The 19,983-nt window shown below is 42.8% G+C and overlaps 1 protein-coding gene across 28 annotated transcripts in view; it reads right to left on the bottom strand.

The window, feature by feature from the left end:
• Sgip1 (SH3GL interacting endocytic adaptor 1) overlaps positions 1–19,983 on the bottom strand; it is a 193,617-nt gene that overhangs the window by 64,898 nt on the left and 108,736 nt on the right. For 21 of the 28 annotated variants that reach the window (XM_028887492.2, XM_028887538.2, XM_028887595.2 and 18 more), the window contains 4 exons: positions 19,437–19,491; positions 18,494–18,669; positions 5,059–5,070; positions 371–382 (listed from right to left, as the gene is read on the bottom strand). In XM_028887492.2, coding sequence (XP_028743325.1) covers positions 371–382; positions 5,059–5,070; positions 18,494–18,669; positions 19,437–19,491 — 255 coding nt within the window. The remainder of the gene's footprint in view (positions 1–370; positions 383–5,058; positions 5,071–18,493; positions 18,670–19,436; positions 19,492–19,983) is intronic. The other 7 variants (XM_028887660.2, XM_028887528.1, XM_037202738.1 and 4 more) reach the window with 1 other exon arrangement.

The raw sequence follows: 19,983 nt of genomic DNA, 5'->3' as shown, positions 1-19,983 counted from the left end.
AGAAATTTCTCCTCTTCATCATCATCGTCGTTGTCATCATCATTATCATTATTTTGCCATTAACTTTTGTGTTAATTGCACTTTGGTCCTTGGACACACACACACACACACACACACACACACAACCCCCTATATCACACACCAGATATACACTATGTAGCATTTAATTCAGTTATAGAAAAATGCCCTGATAATTCTAAACTATGCCTTCACATATAGACAGGCAGAATCTCCTAACCACTGAACCCAGTTCATCTGCTCCTTGGACACTGGGTAATCATAATGGTACCAGGAAATCAACCTTGCTACTTCCCCTTAGTAGCAACTTTCTCTACACATGCTTAAAGTTTAAAATGTTGAGAGTTCTTACCGGGCTGCGCCTCTGTGGTCAGCAAAAAGAAAGAGAGAACAGATACCTTGTCAGAGAACGATGGATCAATCAACGGGTGTTAACAGAAGACTTCAAAACAGCTACCAACCATACACTCAAAAGTCACCAGGTTAGAGCAAGACAGGCAGGCACATGATAAGCAGTCACAGAAGGCTTGGGAGAACCCCACAAAAAAACTTCTGTATACAACTTTGCTAATGTAGTGGAGTTGTATGTATCTGTCCATAAGAATAAGACAGGAATGTACAGAATCCTCCTTGGTGATTTATTATAATGTCTTATCAAAAGCAGTTTTTCTTCAGAATATTTGGGAGGGGACTTATAGGCTGTCTAGATAGGACAAATCTGTTCCCATAGACAACCGCATGCGCTAGCACCATTGAAGCCATGAATTATCATAAGTAGAACCCACTCTTTGGATTTTTCTCTTCATTGTTCTTAGAATGTACATTTAAGGGTATGTTGTTTTTTAAACCTGACTTTGGCTTGGTGATTTGGGCAACCTTCTTCTTACAGATAACCCCTGATAAACACACGTGAAAACTGCCTGGCACCAATAAACACTTCTGGACCAGATGATATCTGGGAACACATCACACAGACAAGACTACCATCAGTGTGTCCCAGCAGTCTCCTTTGGGGTCATTCAGCTGCACCAGGAAGGATGCGGATGTAGGGGGTGAAGGAGCTATGCCAAGTTCTGCTTTTAAGATTCATTAGAAGGTAGGCAGACGCTTCCTCAGTAGAGGCCAGGGGCTCAAACACAGGGACAGGCAGGGGGCCTCAGACAAAGATAAACTTATCTTGGGAACAAAAGCTTGTAGCCTTTATACTGGGGAGGCCGCCATGGACATTTAGTTCAAAGTGAGGTCTGAGACCCAGTTAATGAGTCAGCAGAACCGGGAACAGGTTTTAGATCTCTGATTCTGTGATTTCAAGTATGACATTGTGGAGGACTCCTGGAGGGAGTCATGGTTGATGCTGAGGCAGGGGCTATCAATCATCCAGGCATGGTTATTTCCAGGACCAGGTTTGCAAAGGAGGCCTCTGGTCAACATGACTCCTAGGAGTTTAGACTGTATTAATTGCGGGTACTGCTACATGTTCACCCCTCCATTCTTGTAAGCCTGCCTCTGTGTGGATGCCACTCAAGTAGTAAGAACAAAAGGACCCTAATTAGCATGTATCTTTGGCTGAGATTATCATACTGTTTTGAGGGAAAAAAAAAAACCACTTTTATATGACTATTTGGGCTATATTATTGTTTAGTGACCAGATGAAAGTTCTTTAAATAAGGAAAGGTTACATGACAAAAATGAGAAATATTGTAAATAAGTCACTATAAGTGACACACTCGCCCAATATGAGGTTATGATAAATCATTCAAAATAAAATGCAGACTGCAGCCAGACAGACGCAGACCCTTAAGTTTAAGACTTTCTCAGTTTAAAATGTAAACACTTTTAAAATGTTACCAAATGTATTAAGCAACTAAAATTAAGCCATATCTCAATTTCCTATGAGTTAAAAATCTCTATTTCAGAAATTAGTTCATGCTTATATTTTTCTAGTAAAGGGCAAGCTCCTGTGATAACATTTTAGAAACTTCATTTGCAATTTTTTTTTTTCATCAAGGACATGCCATTCAAATTCACGAAGTCTTAGGAGGCTGATTAACAAGAACCCAAAAGATGCAAAGTTGTGTCAAGTACAGATGCGGACAGTTACAAGGTCTCTAATAAGAGCCCCCAAAGCCTTTAGAAGCCAGACATTCCTGGGAGTCAAGTGGAAAGCATGTACACACACACACACACACACAACACACACACACACATCACCGCCATTAAAGATCTCTGCAGGAAAGGGAAGTCGGCAAAGTCATTATCAGCTGGGGTGGGGATGGGGTCTCCGTCTGTTAATTTTATTTATATATGAGGCCCTGGGTTCAATCCGTGCACTGTGAAAGGACAATTATTTTACCCCTTTCTCTGTCAGCTCCCCCAAATTTCAAAAACCACTTAGCATTCTTCTCATGTTCAATGAATTCTAGAGTTTTCACCAAAGGCAGGTGAAAGTAAATTTAGGATGTGGAGCTGGTCTTTTAGAGAGGTGGGGACCATTGTCTAGATGCTGGCAGGGTGGGAAGAGGTCAGGAAACTGGAGATCACCAAGCGCTGCTGCATTGGCCTCTGGGCCCACAGTGTGAGGAGATCTTCCCATTGCTGCTCCCTCTTTAGAGAGAGATGAGGAACTAGATTAAAAAAGGTGAGTTGCTCTAGTTTTTAAAAGTGGGCCAAAATTATAATGGCATAACCAAAAAAAAAAGAAAAAGCAAAAACAAGACACCCACTCAGTTGTGAGAGCCTGCAGGTGGCTAACGTGTCTCTGATTGCAGGCATTTGGATCACACTGAGTGAGTTCTTGTAATATGGGCCACACCTGATTATTCAGACAGAGGCCTGGGGATCCATCTGCTTGTGTTCTGGACAAATTTCCTACATTCGTAATTAATCATTAACTATCTAAATCCCTTGAAAATCTGATGTACCCTGGAGAAGGCTCCGAAGATCAATTTTATTTTCTCTTTGAGATAATCCTTACTTGGTATTTTGAGGATTTTTTTTTTTTTTTTTTTTTTTGAGGTAAGCACTGATATTTGTGATCCTCCTGTCTCTACCTCATCAGCACTGTGACTATATGGGAATTCACCCACGCATGGATTTTTAAATTCTTTTCTATAAGTTCTGGGAATCTAACAAGCACTTTACCAAATGAGCCATCTCCTGAGTCCTCATGTGTTACAGATGTTTCTAGGAAAGAATTAGGACACATCAACAAGAAGTTACTTTGATCCTGGCCGACAGACTGACTTGCTTCTAAATGAGTTAGGGTTAGGGTAAAGTATTTGGCAGGGCTCTGTTTCCGTCACTATTGTATGTGTCAATATTTAGGCATGTTCTTATGAACCACAAGGTCAGCTACACCAGCTAACTCTTGTATCCAGTTAGCCGAACTTCTGCAACCCCATGTGGGAGATAAACCAAGATTCTGCTAGTAATCAATGTTTCATTCACAGGGGAGCTGGCTAAGAAATCAGTGTGATGGACATTAAAAAAAAAGAATAAAACAAACAAACAAACAAACAAACAAACAAAAAAAAACAAGTGAGTTACACAACGTCTTGAAAGCACAGTGAAAGGGAAAACCTGGTTAACCGAGCTATAAGCGCAGCAACATTTCCTCCTAGGACAAAAACCAGTGAAGAATGGAGAGTTCTGGAAGTGTTACCAGCAAATTTGAATGAGAATTGGCCAACTTTGCTCAACTCAGAGGACAATCTAGGGTCAAGGAGAATATATGAAATATAGGAAAGATTACTGAGAGCACCAGCAAGGTGATGTGCATGGCCCTCCATGTGGTCCTCACCTCATGCACATTCATAGAGGCTCAACGTACTTACAATTGCCGATCTTAATTTTTGGAAACCTAAAAAGTTGGGCTGCATTGTGGCAAATTTTATTATTTGGACTCATTTTTTTTGTGTGTGTGTCTCCCATTCTTCCTTCTTAGCGTATGAATTTTGAGTGCTGTTTCCTCATGAGGTATAAATGGAGCCAGTGCACAAGGTAAGCACATGCTCCCAGCATCTCCCTAGTTGAGCTCAGTGGAATAAACCAACTACCTCTTAGTGTGGGCTGATATGAAAGCAACAAACAAAAAGATGTGTTTGTATTTTACACCAGCATTTCCCACATCAGTCTTGGACGGGCATGCTAGGAACATGTTCCCAATACAGGCAACCTTGTAAACAAGAAAACAGATTTTATTTTCTTCTCCTTTTTTCTTTTTAAAATTTGTTTTGTTTTGACATCTATGTTGCTCTAAGATAAAGATGTTATCACATTGTATCAGATTTGTGCTGTTGCTAAAAATCACCTCCAGCACTAGCAAGTAGCACCCAGAAGGTGATTTCTATTTTATTATACTCATTTTGTGTGTCTGCACGTGGGTGCATGCATGCCATGGTGTGCGTGGAGGTCAGAGGACAACGTGTGGGAGTCAGTTTTCTCCTTCAACCTCGTCGTTCCCAGGATTTGAACGCGGGTCATCAGGCTTGGCAGCGAGCACTCGTGACCCACTGAGCCGTTCTGCCGCCTGCAATTTCTACTTTATAAAAAGATCCCTCTTTCCAGTGTCCAGCAATCTCAGGAGGCGGTATTTTGATTTACTGAAACAAATGAAAATAAATAAAACAGACTAATCTGAAATCCTCTACTGATCTCCCCCCTTCTCACGCTGGCTCCACAAACACTCAGGATTCTAGCAGGTTGTCCATGAAAAAAAAAATGAAATGTTCATGGTATGCAGAGGTAGTTTGACCAGTTAAAGTGTAATAAACAAAACCTTGGATGGAAAGTACTGGGCTGTAAGCCTGTGACCCTCTACAAAACTACCTTGTAGCCCACAATAATGGGCAGGAAGTCTCTTAGCAGCCAACGTCCTTGTCCCCAGTGGCATAATTTGACCTTGTCCCGGTTCACAATGTTTGGTTTTAATATTCGAAACTTTGTTTTTGTGTTAAACAGGCATTAGATATACAGCTGGTGAGAATGAATGGAATACATCATAACTTGTCCAAAACACGGGAAGAATGTGTTTTCTCTTACCGGACTTTTCCTCTAAAAGCGAAGGCATGGGAAAGAAAAATAAAGAGCACATGAGAGAGGTGATACACATCTTCAGGAAGAGGCATTGAAGACTCTGATGGACCTCATTTAAAGCAGTCCACTAAGGCAATGTTTCTGCAAATGTATTCTGTTCGTGTCTGACATGGTCACGCCTGGGTTATTGTCTTCCAGATTCTGAGGGCAGAGGCATGGCCCAATGGCTCCATGCAAACACATTTTTAGGCTTTCTTTTCAGTGGCTCACAACGATCAAACAGATCTATGTCTTGAGAACAGGACATTGGAAGTAACTGGAAAATGGCATTGATTCCTTACAGTTAGGCATGGCCATTACAAGACAACTGGAGAATTTTCCAGAAACTAATTTCACTATGGACCCTGACAGTGTCTGTCTCTTCTCAATCCATCCTGGCTACAGCCATCTCTCATGCACAGTAGTACTCCCTGAGCTCTCTACGTGTTCTTCTGGTGTGATTCCACTTCCAGCTGTGTCGGTCCCGCTCTGCTTCACAGTTTCCCCAGGATCACCTTCCCAGACAACAGTCCCTCAACCCCCTCAACTGTCTGTTTAGAGAACAGGATGTGAGCTCCTCTCTAGCATGACGCCTCCCTGATGGCTGCAGAAGCATTTAGCCTCCACCCCTGCTCTGATGCTTTCCTGGGAGTTCTGAACTTATCATCGGCACCCCCTTCATGACACCTCTGGAGTGTGGCACACACTCAAGGCTTCCCTGCCTTCTCTCTACTGTCATCAGCCTCAAGGGCTCCTCCCTCTCAGCCAGTCAAAACCCTTCTGCATTCTTCAAGCCTAGAGGTCATTTTCCCCATGAGACCTTTTCCAAGCTGTCCAGCTGCGCACACACACACACACACACACACACACAAATTCCCTTATCTTGTTTGATCACAGCACAATTCTTTTTTCAAATTAATAACAATCAACCATCTATTTGCTTGGAATTCATCAGCCTCAGGTAAAAACAGAGGAAGATCCTGGTAGAAAGCTTTGCACTTCTGGTCTTGCTCTGTATGATCTGCCATCTCTCCTCACTGAACTCCACAGCCGTGGCTACAAGTGAACTTCCTTGAGCCCCAAACACGTTGCTGTGTGTAATTTGCCCTCATGTTTATGAATTCCATTTTTGGGTCCCTTAATACATTATGGAAATGTTTGAGGCACGGTGTCTTCTGAAATATGGAAATATGAACTGTTCGCTAAGTGAGTCAGAACTGTGAGTAGCCGAGCTATGTGGCCTTACTTGAAGCGGTTCCTTTACCAGCTTTATCAGAATTTCACTTAGCTCCTCCTTGAATGCTCATTTCTCTGCCATGAGTGACTTGGGTGCTCACGCATATTACAGACTCCAGACTTCAAAGACGTGGCATGCCTTTACACACATTACTGGAGAATTATAGGACTACATATCCTGGGTGGGATTTCTCTTCTAACAAACACAAATGCTTCCTAATAGCCAAGAGCTGGGGATCAGGGGGAGGCTGTCATTGGTGCCATTTTTAGATGCAGACAAGTGGTGAGAAGTATATAGAGATGAAAATGATGAGTGTTGACTCTCAATCTACAGACAAACACACCTTTAGGGTTAAAATAGGGAGCTGCAGAGGAGCCAGCACAGTGGAAGAGGCACATCTCTTCCATGTAGTGAAATTATCCCAACCTTTTCTTTGCCTAATGTCTTTCGGCAAGTCACTCTGGGCCTCTATCCTGTATACGGCTCAGGTGATTGCTTTCCTGTAAGACTGTTGTGTGAATTTGAAAGGCAAGCATGATATTGGCAGCTAACCTTCAAAAGAGCCCACACTTAGCACTGCTTTGCCTTATGGGATTGGTGCCATCACTTTAATTTAGTTCTAAAGGTAAAAGGAAGGTATATTGGGCTTCTAAGAACACATGGTTACAAAGGATCTGGAGCTGGGTCCTAGTTTATCTGAGGCCAAGGTGGATTCAAGTCCATTGTTCAGGGCTTGATTAGCATTGAGATGGAGAACAACACAGTCAAATGTCCCAGAGAAAGGATGATGTAACTCATGCCGTCTCCCTTAGCAGGGCTACAAGTAGCTACAGTGTGAACTTCTGCTAGCAATCTTTCAGTTGGGGATTAAGCTCTGATTATAAGGCATATTTATCAGCCCTTTCTAGAATCAAATGCATTTTGTTTAATTAAAATGAGGAGAAACATGAAAACAAAAATGACATGGGGTCCTCTGTCCTCCCTATGTCTCCCCATCCCATGATACAATGGATCAATTCCCCTACAGTAAACATGTTGGTTTCTGGTGTTAGCACCCATCAACACCACTTATGGTTTCTTAATGTGGGAGTTTCTTAAGTATGTTAAAAAAAAAGTATGATAGTTCTATTCAGGGTAAAAAAGTAATGAAGACACTTCTTGGTTTAAAATAAGATAATAACATCAAAGTTGAGTTTTAATTGTGGAAAACAGTAAATAAGAGAATCCAGAAAGAGATGTGTCTCATGGAAAGAGAAGTGTTCCACTGGCTCACATGTAAATGAAGGTGGAACAAGCGAATTTTTGGATTAGAGAAAACCCAAAGGCACAGAAATTTTCTCGTCCCATAGACCAAGAAAACCCTGTTCCTGACTTGCAAGCCTTTCTAACAGGCAGCTCAATCTTAAGATGAATGACTTTTCACAAAACACACAGACCCCTACCCTCCACAGAGACTGAATCTCTATTCCAGATAAATCAATAATGCAAGCATTCATTCACTCACTCAAGTCCGGTCTTATTAAATCCTATAATACTTTTCTTTTTGCACAAAAAGCTAGAATCAGCAATATTTAAAACACTGGAGTAAGCTTGACAGTGGCATATGCAGAAAATACACTCAGAGTTTTGCTGATACTCACTGGAAGTTTTGTGCTCTGTGTATGTTCTTGACACTTAACAAGGAACCAAGCTGTCCCTGGGGATTTGGGACATCAAATACCACAAGCAGGACTGAGACATTACAAAGCCAAGTCTTAACTCACAGGCATTTAAGATTTTGCAAATGCTTATTAACCTTAAAAATAAGGTGGCTAAATTATGAATCTTTTTATTATAATTAATGGGATTATACTTTAATCATTTCTAGCTTTCTTTCTTTCTTTTTTTTTTCTTTTTTAGTTTTTTTGAGACAGGGCTTCCCTGTGTAGCAGTCTTGGCTGTCCTGGAAGTTGCTCTGTAGCCCAGGCTAACCTCAAACTCACAGAGATCCACCTGCCTCTGCCTCCCAAGTGCTCCCATGCACCATGATTTCCCTGGCTTACACCAACCATTTCTTATCATTTGTGACTAGTCGGGTATCCATAAGGAGCAAAATGGTTGTCTATTCATTCACTTGGCCATTAGTAGACATTTCACAAGTACTCAGTAAATACCGGACACTAGTCCAGGTACAGTAGTGAACAACAGACACAAGGAAGCTGCAATGAGCTCCCTTTTGAGAGTTGGGGAAGAAGGTGGACAAAATAATAAATACAATAAATAAGCAGGGTGTTAGTATTTAGAGGACAAGAAACACATTTTTTTTTTTTAAAGTGGAGTTTAGGAACACCAAGTTAGGGTGCTTTGTGATTTCAATAACATGGTCAGGGTGACTTGAGCCGACACCTGAAGCTGGTAAAGATGTAGTACAGCTATCTGGGGAAGAGGTCACAGGGAGACAGGGAGACGTGAGATGAGTGGGAAGAATGGCAGCTGGTAATCAGCGTGTGTGTGTGTGTGTGTGTGTGTGTGTGTGTGTGTGTGTGTGTGTGAAGGGCCGGGGGTGTTCTGGCTCCAAGGGTCATGAGGTTGTGGTTCAGACTATTCACTCTGTTCCAGTGTGACTTAGAGCTGTCACTTATGGACTCTCAGGTATGAGTGTTTAGTAACTACTGCCATTGGCTTTCAGGAGACAGAGCCTTACACAGGAGACAATGCCAGAAAACACAATATGTAGCTGTAACACATGCTACGATTCCGTATTGCTCTCGGGAAGCCTGCTTCGGTTCTCCATGTTAGGAAATATAAAAGCAGGTTCCAAGTAGGGTAGGACGTGGGTAAGAAACTTTAAACAGATGAAACAAAATGAGGTCGGTGCATCTTGCCTTCTGTCTATGCTATCCATAGTGGGGCATGGAGCACAGTCTAACATACGTGGCCCTATTTTTGATACAATTTGAGGGAGTTCCACTTGTGTTTTTCTAAAGCAACAGAAAATTACACTTCCTGCTGGCCCTGATGGCACATGTCTATAATCCTAGCACTCAGTGAGCAAAGGCAGGACTGCAGATTTGAGGCCATCTTGGGCTGCACAGCTCCAGGTCAGTCTGGGCTTCACAGAAAAATCCTGTATCAGAAAACAACCCATCTATCACATTTGATGTTTTCTGGCACTAAAATATAGCCCCCAGAGGAAAAAATAATGGATACTTATTTTTTTCACTATTATCTGAATCTTATACTTTTTCACATGCTATAGAAACTTTTTAAGAGTAAAACTGTTATGGTTTAAGAAAGTAAATTCTAAAGCTGGGTGGTGGTGGCATGTGCTTTTAATCCCAGCACTTGGGAGGCAGAGGCAGGCAGATCTCCATGAGTTTGAGGCCAGCCTGGTCTACAGAGTAAGTTCCAGGACAGCCAAGGCTACACAGAGAAACCCTGACTTGGAAGAAAAAAGGCATTCCAGATGCTTGAAGACTCAGTGTTAAGGATCAAAACAGGATTGGAGCAGAAAAGTCCTGAAGGGAAGTCTCAGAGAAGGAAACACATGGATAAGCATTGATGAAAGAACCTAGAGCCTGTCAGGGCACCAGGAATGCTCTGCCATTATCACTCCATCAGTGGAGAGGGAAACATGGACGACACGAAGTGGAAAACAGCCACGAAACTGGGAACCATGAATCTTTTTTTTTTTTAAAAAAAAAAAAAAAAAACAAAACAACACAATATAAATCCATGATATTATGATTAGATGCTGAGTTCTACATAATTTCTCATAGTGGGACTATTCATCTACCCACTCAATCAATGAGTACTTTCTCAATCCCATCTGTGATGGTTACTATGGTCAACTGGGTTAGATCTGTAATCAACAAGGAAACATGCCTCTGATTGTGTCAGGGAGGGAATTTCTAGGCAGGGTTAACTGGGGATGGGGTGGGGATTGTCTCCCTCCCAATGGGCAGCTGAGATGTTAAGAAGTCTGAGGAGAAAATGGTGGTGCTTTTGTTTGCTGGCTGCCCTTGCTCCTTGCTGGTGAGTGTATCTACCTAGCTGTTGCTACTGCTGCTGCCGTCATTCACTGACCAGTGACTCTCCAGGACCCCCTCTCCCCCAGGCCTTCAGTGCCAGACTGGGACTGATGAGGCATCTGAGTTTTGCCCTCTCCAGCAGGCAAAGAGCTATTGCTGGCCTACCCCTCCCCCATAATGTAAGCTCCTATATCAAGTTGCCCTTTGTAACATACATCCATTCTATCACTTGCATTTCTCTAGAGAATCCAGTCCATGTACTGTGCGTCAGTCAATGCTGCATGCTCTGGAGGAAATGGCTCCTTGGGGAAGACTTAAACTCCCGCCTCTGAGTGCAAGGACAGTTGCCAGAACCATTAGCAAGGGATGCATCCCTCTAGAAGTTAGTTTTACAAATTGACTGCTTCTTCGGAGTTCACTGTGCTCTGACTGTGGCCATTAGCTACCAAAAAGAACTCAGATTCCAGACCCCACAGAGGGAGGACTGACATAGAACTTGAAAGGTAGAAAATTCAGCCTTTTAAAAAATTTCAATTGACATAATTAAAAGCACATAATTCAAGAATTTGCTATTTTTTCGTGCAGCTAGTCTAAGATGTTTATACATCAATAGGTGTCTGTGGTCATCTTCACCGTGATCAAACCCCTAAAACAGATCAGCTTGCCTAAGTCAGTGGAACAAAGTGGAAGGATCCGGAGTCATTCAAGGGAACTCTGTTAGACCTCATGTAGGGAGACAAGAGCTTGCACTCAGCGTAACCTGCATTCTCTGGGGATGTAGTGACTAAGGAGAGGAGGATGAACATCACATACCTTACTCATGTCTCAGACCAAAATGTAAAACAATGCAATGATTTCTCCTTAACAAAATAAGGTAGGCATGGGTGGTTTGGAAATTGAAACTGTGAAAAAGGTCAGGAAACGGAAGCAACAGATTTCTCCAGATGAAAAAAAAAAAATCAGTAATGAAGGAAAGAACCAACACATTTAGACATAGACTGTCTTCTGCAGATAGTTGGTGAGGTATTAAAACATGGAGAAGGGAATGACATATTTTGAAAGAAAATTTTCTATTCATGGTCTCTATCCTTCTCTTTGGGGTCCTGAAAAAGAAAACTGAAACAGTACTGTCTTAGGTATAACTTGCCCTGATGGGTCAGGCTGGAGCCCCATCTAGAGGGAGATCCTCAGACTCCCTCTGGGATCCACTGCAATGTCTGCAGAGGTTTGGAAGTGAGGCATGGAGGCATTAGTACCCCGTGTTTGCTAGCCCTAGTCTAAACCAATCTAAATCGATAGGCCTAAGGTTGACTGGTGAGCAAAATGCAAGCTGAGCATTCACTTCCCAGCTCCGAGTGCACAAGGTCTGTACAGCTTTGAGAACCATGTGGTGTTTAGTCTCTCCTGGTGGGCAGGAGCCTGGAGCTCCCCACCCCCCCATGACTCTGTGTTTTCTACTGAACTCAATGGGGTGCTGAACCTTCTGCCAGAGTGAGGACAGGAAAGGGGGTGGTGTTACCAAGCAGCAGCAAATTTGTGGAGTTTGCTCTCTGGCATGGTAATTTGGGGGCGGAAGGTGGGTGGGCCACCTGGAGTCAGCAATCAGCACCAGACTGTCTACAGTTCAAAGCTATCTCCCTCAACTCATAATTTTTGGATAAATAACTCCATTATGGAGTGCACGTGCCCAAGCACAAGCTCAAACTCAAAAAGCGTATCGTGCTCTGTAATGCATTAATTCCACATGTCTCTGAATTTGCAAGGTTAGGGGAAGGAGGCAGAAACGTATACTTAACCGCCTCCCTTTCCAAATACTCTATGAGCCCTCTTCTTGACTTCACACAAATCCTTCCTTGCTATTTTTATTTCCTTCTGCCTCCCACAAGTCTCTCAACTAAAGGAAAAAGAAAGTGCTGCTGAAGAGAACCAGTTATCAAGGAGCCCCAGCTGGCTGCTCAGGCATACCTGGCCAGTTCTCATCCCTGCCTGTCAACTCTGACCTCAACCCTAAGAAAGCTAGTACTACTGTTCCCATCTTACAGACTGGAGAACTGAGGCTTAGAGTTCAGTACTTGGACAGGACACACAGAACTCATGGCCTGTGCTCTTCCTACTTGCCCTTGGTCTTCAAAGGATGAGCTGGAGATGTGGTTTGGGAGTAGAGCTATCCGTCCAATCTACTCCTGTAGCACAGTGTTTCTCATAATGATGAAGAAGCCAAGATCACATGGGCGAGCAAGCCATGTGTGAGTCAGAACGGGAATTTAGCTTTGACTCACTCCAGAGAAAAATCCCTGAGATGCTGCAGAACTAAATGTGTATGAAAACAAACCTCCTCGGGGCAAGCAATGCAACAAGCCCTGGTTCCCCCAAAGACCAAAGGTAAACAGAGTGACACACAAGAAAAGAAAAGGTCTGTGTTCCACAGAAGCTTTGGAAGCCCAGGTCTCCCCGTGTCAGCTGAGCATGGCTAGAGTGACTCCCTGTGTGTGCCAGAAGGAAAGAGATTCCCACACCAGAGACCCTGGGAGGAGGGAGGGAGCCAGATCACAGCTTCAGAAAACCAAAGGGAGGAGAAGTGGGTTTGGGGGATGGGGAATGTTGGTGTGGGTCTCCTACAAGCAACACTGGTTGAACTATCTGGTGAAATAATTTGGAGAGCAAGGAGGTTTATTTTCTAGGTAGGTGCCAGCCTTCAGGGCAGCTTCTTGATGAAGGACCACACTTGAAATGATTTAGTAAGGCTTCTAGAATTACTGTGAGGGAAAGTTGTGAACTTGTTTCCCCTGTTTGATGCTTAGGCTAATTAATTATTGATCTTGGGTCTAAAGGACACTTGAGTATTTGGGCCACCTAAATATCAGTATTAATGAGTCTTAAAAATGTGGATAGGAGGTGGTGGCGCTTGCCTTTAATCCCAGCACTTGGGAGGTAGAGGCAGGCGGATCTCTGTGAGTTCAAGGCCTGCCTGGGCTACAGAGTAAGTTCCAGGACAGGCTCCAAAGCTACACACAGAGAAACCCTGTCTCGAAAAACAAAATAAACAAACAAAACTATGCTCTAGGCCCTGCAGACAGTTCTAACGACATTGAGATTGTCTCTGACTGTCATGTGCATTAGCCATGAACTCATGTGTCTCTCTGAGAGGCCCCATGAGGTAGTATGAGAATCGTCAGTGCTTATGAGACAAAGAAGCCAAAGACAGATTTTGGAACCTGCCAAGATGACTATTTGAGGGGTGACTCATTTGAACGATTATGATATTATTGCAGTAACTATGCACACATTTTCCTTTGGTTACCTTAAAGAGAACTACATTCAGTAAAATTCAACTGTATATTGAATTCTGCTTTTGCCATACTTTGCAAAGGGATCTTAAAGTTCAGTGTTACTTTATTCTTTAAGAACAAAGCATGGGGCCTGAGAGATGGCTTAGCAGTTAAGAGCACTGGCTGCTCTTCCTGAGGACCCAGATTCAATTCCCAGTGCCCATGTGGAGTTACTGTCTGTAACTCCAGTTCTAGGGGACCCAACAACCTCACACAGACATGCATGCAAAACACCAGTGCACATAAAATAAAAATAAATAAACCTTTAAAAAAAAGAGAGCCAAGCTCTCACCTTGTAACATAGTGTAACGGAGGTGTTCATCTGCTCTGACTTTGCAAAGAGCAGAATGGAAATGACAGTGCACTGGCTGGCTCACAGTGTGCTTGCCATTCCCACTGCAGAGCCCAAGCAAGCACTGGAGTCTCAGACAGGTGTCAACACTCTGCCTGAAGAGCAGAGCTAGCCAGCTGAGCTCAGGGGAGTCGACTTCCTCACCACACCACCGTTCCCTCAGTGGCAAGTGTGGTTTCCATATGTGTTAGAAGAAAGATCAATCTCATCTGTCCAGAATAGAGAATCTGGACTGAAAAGTTCCTGGATGTCAAATCAGATTGGGTGAAGAAGGAAAGTCCAAGGAAGGCAGGAGATGCTGAGCCCTAACTCCAGCTGTGAGCTGGAAATGCCTTCTACACGTCAGGGCATGGAGACACAGCATGCTCTCAGGGCAGGACTAAAAATGTGGAAGCACAGCACCGCTCTCAAAAGGGAGAAAAATAAAAGAAAAAATGCAGAATAGTGATGAGGAAGCCAATGGTTGCAGAGCACCAGTGGCCAGATACTGCTACTAAGAATCTGTGTGCACCAGTCCTTCAATCATGCATTAATTAATTTATGCATTAATAAGCAGCCCCAATTCCACTAAGGCTGGACAATGGAATGCCAAATGAGATTTGCCCCTGACAGAGGCCTATGAGAGTCAGAATCCAAATCACCCCAGGGCTGAATTATGATCTTGAGTTTTCAGGTGAGGAGATATGCCCTCCATAACAGTCCTAGGGCTCATATAAAGAGACATAGGAAGAACCCAGTGGCCAGGCCAGCTCAAATCCATGCCTTCCTTCTGTTACATTGCAGCTGTCTGCTAGTGACCCAAATTCTCAAGCCAAGTATTTAAACAAAAGAACTTCCAGAAGGCACATGGAAATGAAGGCAGTAGCCTTAGGTACCATGGCAACTACTCCCACCTGTCTCCTTCTCCCAGGGCCTTTGGACACTTAATGTCTCCCAAATACAGCTCTGTATTTTATGATTTCTAACACTGTAACTAGGTGGAGGAAGTACGTGAGGGCCAGTATGAGGGCATAGTGGGGTGAGTCATCAGTGACTGAACAGAAGAGCATAAGATGAGGATGAGGGTAGAAGTAGAGAGCAGCGACATCCCACACTGCTCTGTCCTTGGCCTGATCCCATTCACTTTTGTTGACTCACAAGTATTTATTGAATGGCAATGATTCATAAAGCTCTGTGTCAAATGCAGGAGAATTGGGGTGAAGAACAAAATGTGTCATGCATTCCCCTGAAGAAGGGTTGCTTACACCAACTTTGAGGCAGTTAGTTTTCAACTATGCATACCTCAACATTTGCCTCAGCTGCAGAGAGCTGAGTTGTTCAAGGTCATGTCTTACCATGGCTCTTAAGAGCATCGATGATACTGTGGTATAGCAGTTTCTCCGTAGTCAAACACATTGCCTGGAAGCATCATCTAATCTCCAGAGTTCAGCACAGCTGTTGTTGGATGCACAAAATCATTCATCTCTCTCTATCCACAGCATCTCACAAGTGTTGAACTCAAGGTCAGTTGGCAAAAGGAGGGACATTATATTTGCACAACCATAATCGAGGATAAAAATCAAAACACACGTTCAACAATGAAATACTCTGCTTGAATAAGTAATGAGTATTCCTTTGGCCAGGATTAGTGGTGCACACTTTTAATCCCAGCATTCAGGTCTTTGTGAGTTTGAGACCAGCCTGGTCTACACAGTGATACACAGTGAGACCTTATCTCAGATAAAATTACCAAAAAGCAATGAAGACAGAGAGAGGATTCACTCCTATTGCTAGAAGGATGCATACTGACCATACAAGGTGCCCGAGCAGAATGTTGTTTCTATTCAACTTGATGGCAGCTAACATGCAGCATAGTGTCACTGGTCTTTAAAAACTGATGCCTAGACAGTTTTGAAAGGGAACCTCCTACACCTTTCACATGGTTCCTAATAGACTCCCCCAACTAATCTGGGACCATTTATGATGCAGTGGCAGAAGCTGCCAATGTCCTTCTGTTTATCACTTGTTAATCTATCTTTTAGTAACAGAACCAGAATTTTACACTGCCACATGTCTTTCCAGAAGACTACATTTCCCAGACTTCCTTGCAGCCGATCTGTCCGAGGAGGCGAATTATTGTTAGGATCTCAGTGGTAGTGATGTGTACTTTCCGTTTTCCTTCTCCACTTTTTCAAAGTCTAAATAGGGAAGTGCTTGATGATGCAAGGCAGCAACAGCCCAGGAAGGCAGAGCAATGATGCAGACAGGTCCTAGCCTTTTGAGTGACACTCGGGAGTAGGACTCTCTAGGCATTTGAACTGTCTAGCAGTTTTGATCTTAATGTGGGAGAGAGATAAAGCCTTTCTATTGTTAAAGCCTTGTTACTTTATCTCTGGTGAAGCACCTCAATCCCAGTGCTCTACCTTAGACAGATACGAGATCCAAAACAAGCATGGGTGATTTTCATGGCCAGCCTGTTACTGTATTACCAGGAAACTACACCAGGAAAAGAACAGGAATGAATACCCCTCACCTAGGAGTCAACCCCTGTATCGTCCTTGCATCACACACTCTATTTTAATCAAGGGCTAAGATGAGATCTGGATTAAAAATACAATATTTGTTTAATGATGCTGACGGATTTTGCTACTCATTAAAACTCGAGTTTTCACCAGATTTCCAAGCAAGGTGGCAGGTTAGGAGCTGCTCCTTCATAACCTCCTTGAGAAGAGTAGATGAAGGAGAGAATAGACCCTGTTCCAAACAGAAGAAGAGATCTGGAAATTCACAAAATAGGTGAAGCTTGCTGAGAAGCAGGTACACATGGAATAGGAGCTAAGCTGGGCACAGCTTTGGTAGCTGTGCTTCCCAGTGGAGGAGAGGAAGCAGAAGACTCATTTAAAAGGTAAGCCAGGTGACCCTGGAGAAAAGAGGCTGGCAGTCCTACCCCAAGGACAAGCCTCAAATCTACTTGCAGGTTTCAGTGAGGTAGTGATTCCCAAATAAAGGTCAGCAGTGGAGAGGGAGCAGAGTATCAGGTTGGATGAAGATGCACCATGTGACTCAGGCACACATCCATTTTGACCCAGTGGGTCCTACCTTGCCTAGATTCAGTGAGCTTTTAGCTATCTTTCTGGGACCTGTACAGAAAGCCCATTTTCTTATGCAGCCATCCATTCAATCAGGTGGACTCGCCTCTTCCATCTCCCCATGCAATTTCCAAATACCCACTCAATTCATTATGCGCTACAGAGAAGGGATATAAACTTGTTTCTGACATTTAGATAGCTTTTCTTACAATTAAAAGGAAAAAAAAAAGTGACTCAGTAAGTGGAAGGTGATGAGCAAGATGTCAGCTGAAGAGTGAGAATGAAGTTGAAAGGGGTGTTTTACCTCACACTTCCATGACTACAAATCATAGGCCAGTATGAGTTTAAAATCCGTACCTTCCATTGAGGAGGAGAAAGAAACGTATTTCATGCTTTTGTTACGGTAGCAGGTGAATACATGATGAAAAATTACTGAAAAGTCCATTTGCAATGTGTGGGTTACTATTAGCAATCATTTTAGTTGTCACCAACATATGGGATAAATCCCATTGTAGACACTATGATTTGCTTTTTTTTTAAAAAAAATTTTATCCCAGTAAGGCAAAATTTTACTTTCAAAGGATAAACAATTACAATTGTTTAAAAAAGTTTAGTTGGGATATTTTAGAAGCCCCTAGAAAGTGGTTCAGCATTTCCTAATGACACTGTTGAAGGGGGCGTTCCCCGGAGAAGCCAAGAGAATCTCATTATGGGGCTTGCATCTGTGTTCACAGCTATTCTTAGAAGACCATGTTGGCATTTTTCAAACCCCAGGGAGAAAATACTTGAAATATTAGCACTCAGAACTCAGCAATGGAAGAAATTCAGTGGCTAGGAATGGGGAACGGGAGCCTGGATCATGGGAGAAGAAAATTTGAATAATACAAGTAAGGCAACAGCTGTATGTGAGGATTCTAAATTCCAAGAGCATTTAAAACAATTTGAGGATAAAATATTATGAAGAATCTGAGTTTTAGAAACCTAGTGAGATTTTTATTTATTTACTATGATTTTGGAGCATCACAAGGGGGGTATTTTTTGAAAGCAATTTTCTTGGCTTTTGTGTACTTTCATGAAGACAGAAACTAAGATGTGTTTTTAAAACATCACTAGTCAACCTGTGAAGTTACATTCTTTTTAAATTAAGTCTCCTCTGGAAGTAAGTCTGAAAGACTTTTTACTTATTTTTTTCTTTGCTTGATGATTATTAGAAAATAAAAGAAAGCACAATTTCATGCGCTTTTACTAGTTTGGAAGGCACAGGAACTGCAATAGAAGAGGGTAAGAGCGAGTTACTCAGGGAATGCAGAGCTCACCAGATTGGGCACATGCGGCTTTTAGCACATGTGAGAGAACACGGCTCTCTGCCCAACCTCACCAAAGCTTAACATAAGGACTCCACTCACCACGGGTGACGGGGAAAGTGCAATGTTGCCTATTGAAGCCTTCAGCTCATCTACAGTGGCAGCATTCTTAAGGACATCCTTAGACTGCAATGGCTTAATCTTGATGTTGAATTTCTTGTGCGATTCTTCTTCCTCTTCAGATTCACTTGAAGAATAAAAGTGCTTTCCTTTGGTAGGTAGAACACAGTTAAAGACACTTAGCTCTTTCTTCTGCTGAGATGGTATTGGTGAGGACAAGACAAGAATGGCTACAGGTAGACACAGCAAAAGTAACTTCAGATGGCAGGACACCAAAGCCAAATAGAATCGAAGGAGGAAAAGGTTAGGGTTATTCATAAACCTGACTATGAACTCTGAGGAGCACTGGTCAAGATCCTACATTTTTTTTCCTTTTTCTTTTTTCTTTCTTTTTTTTTTGGGGGGGGGAGGGCAGGTAAACTTTGTGTGTCACACCCAGATCATAGACAGGAACTCATAAATTTGTCCCCAGACACTGCAGGCTACTTTAAGGCACACCTGTAGTCCCCAGACACTGGAGGACACTTTAAGGGACACCTACAAAAAGTCTTAAGTGTTTCTGATTTGGCCAGAGTAAGGAAGGTTGCTTGAGTCTTTACGGGGAGTTGGATGGTGAAGACAGTAAAGCTCTTTGCCATTCACTGCAAATGACACTGCCATATTGGGGTTCAGCAGGCAAGGCAGGGTCACAAGTGTGCAGGCTGTTTTACTGCACATTTCCCTCCACCCTGCTGCTTTCTCTCTTTCTCTCGACTAGATCAAGGCATGTGCATGCGCATTAGCCACCAGGCTGTCCCTCTGGGCTGGGTCATCTCTGAGGCCAAGAATAGTAGCTTTGGTTATTTCACTACCTCTGGGAGACTTGAATTTAACTTACTGGTTCCCGAGACAGTACAAATTTACAAAATTTAAAAAGGAAGGATATAGCCTGGTTCCTCAGGTCTGATGCTGTAGCCCTCTTCATCCAGCTCAGGTGAGTTCTGTAAGACACAAATGCACATACATGTATACACATGCACACACACGTGCTTATGGGTAAAAGTAATACTTAAAGAGTAATTGAGAGGAAGTTGGGGGTACATGAGATGCTGGAGGCTGGAGAGGGAAGGGTGGGCATGATGTAAATACAATACTCCTGTTTCAAATTCTCTCTCTCTCTCAAAAAAAAAAAAAAAAAAAAAAAAAGATATACATGCATGCCAAGTGGTTATTTTCCCCAAACAATGAAGACATTGTTTTGCTTCTAGAATCTTCTACTTCAAAATATAGACAAATCTCTTATTTTCAGGGCTGAGGATTTAGCTTTTGGAAGTGAATGCTAAGCAGTCTTTGTTTAAATGTTTGTTCAAGGATATGGTCCTTTGTTCAGGGACCCCAATGTGCTGTCCACAAGAGAGTATCAGGCCTTTCCTACTGCAGAATGTGCCAGGTGACATGGGTGATGGAAAGGCAAGCCATTTGACCTCAGGGAA

Source organism: Peromyscus leucopus, chromosome 2, assembly GCF_004664715.2.
Source record: "Peromyscus leucopus breed LL Stock chromosome 2, UCI_PerLeu_2.1, whole genome shotgun sequence".
Lineage (NCBI taxonomy): Eukaryota > Metazoa > Chordata > Mammalia > Rodentia > Cricetidae > Peromyscus > Peromyscus leucopus.
This window is presented reverse-complemented; position numbering and strand designations above follow the sequence as displayed.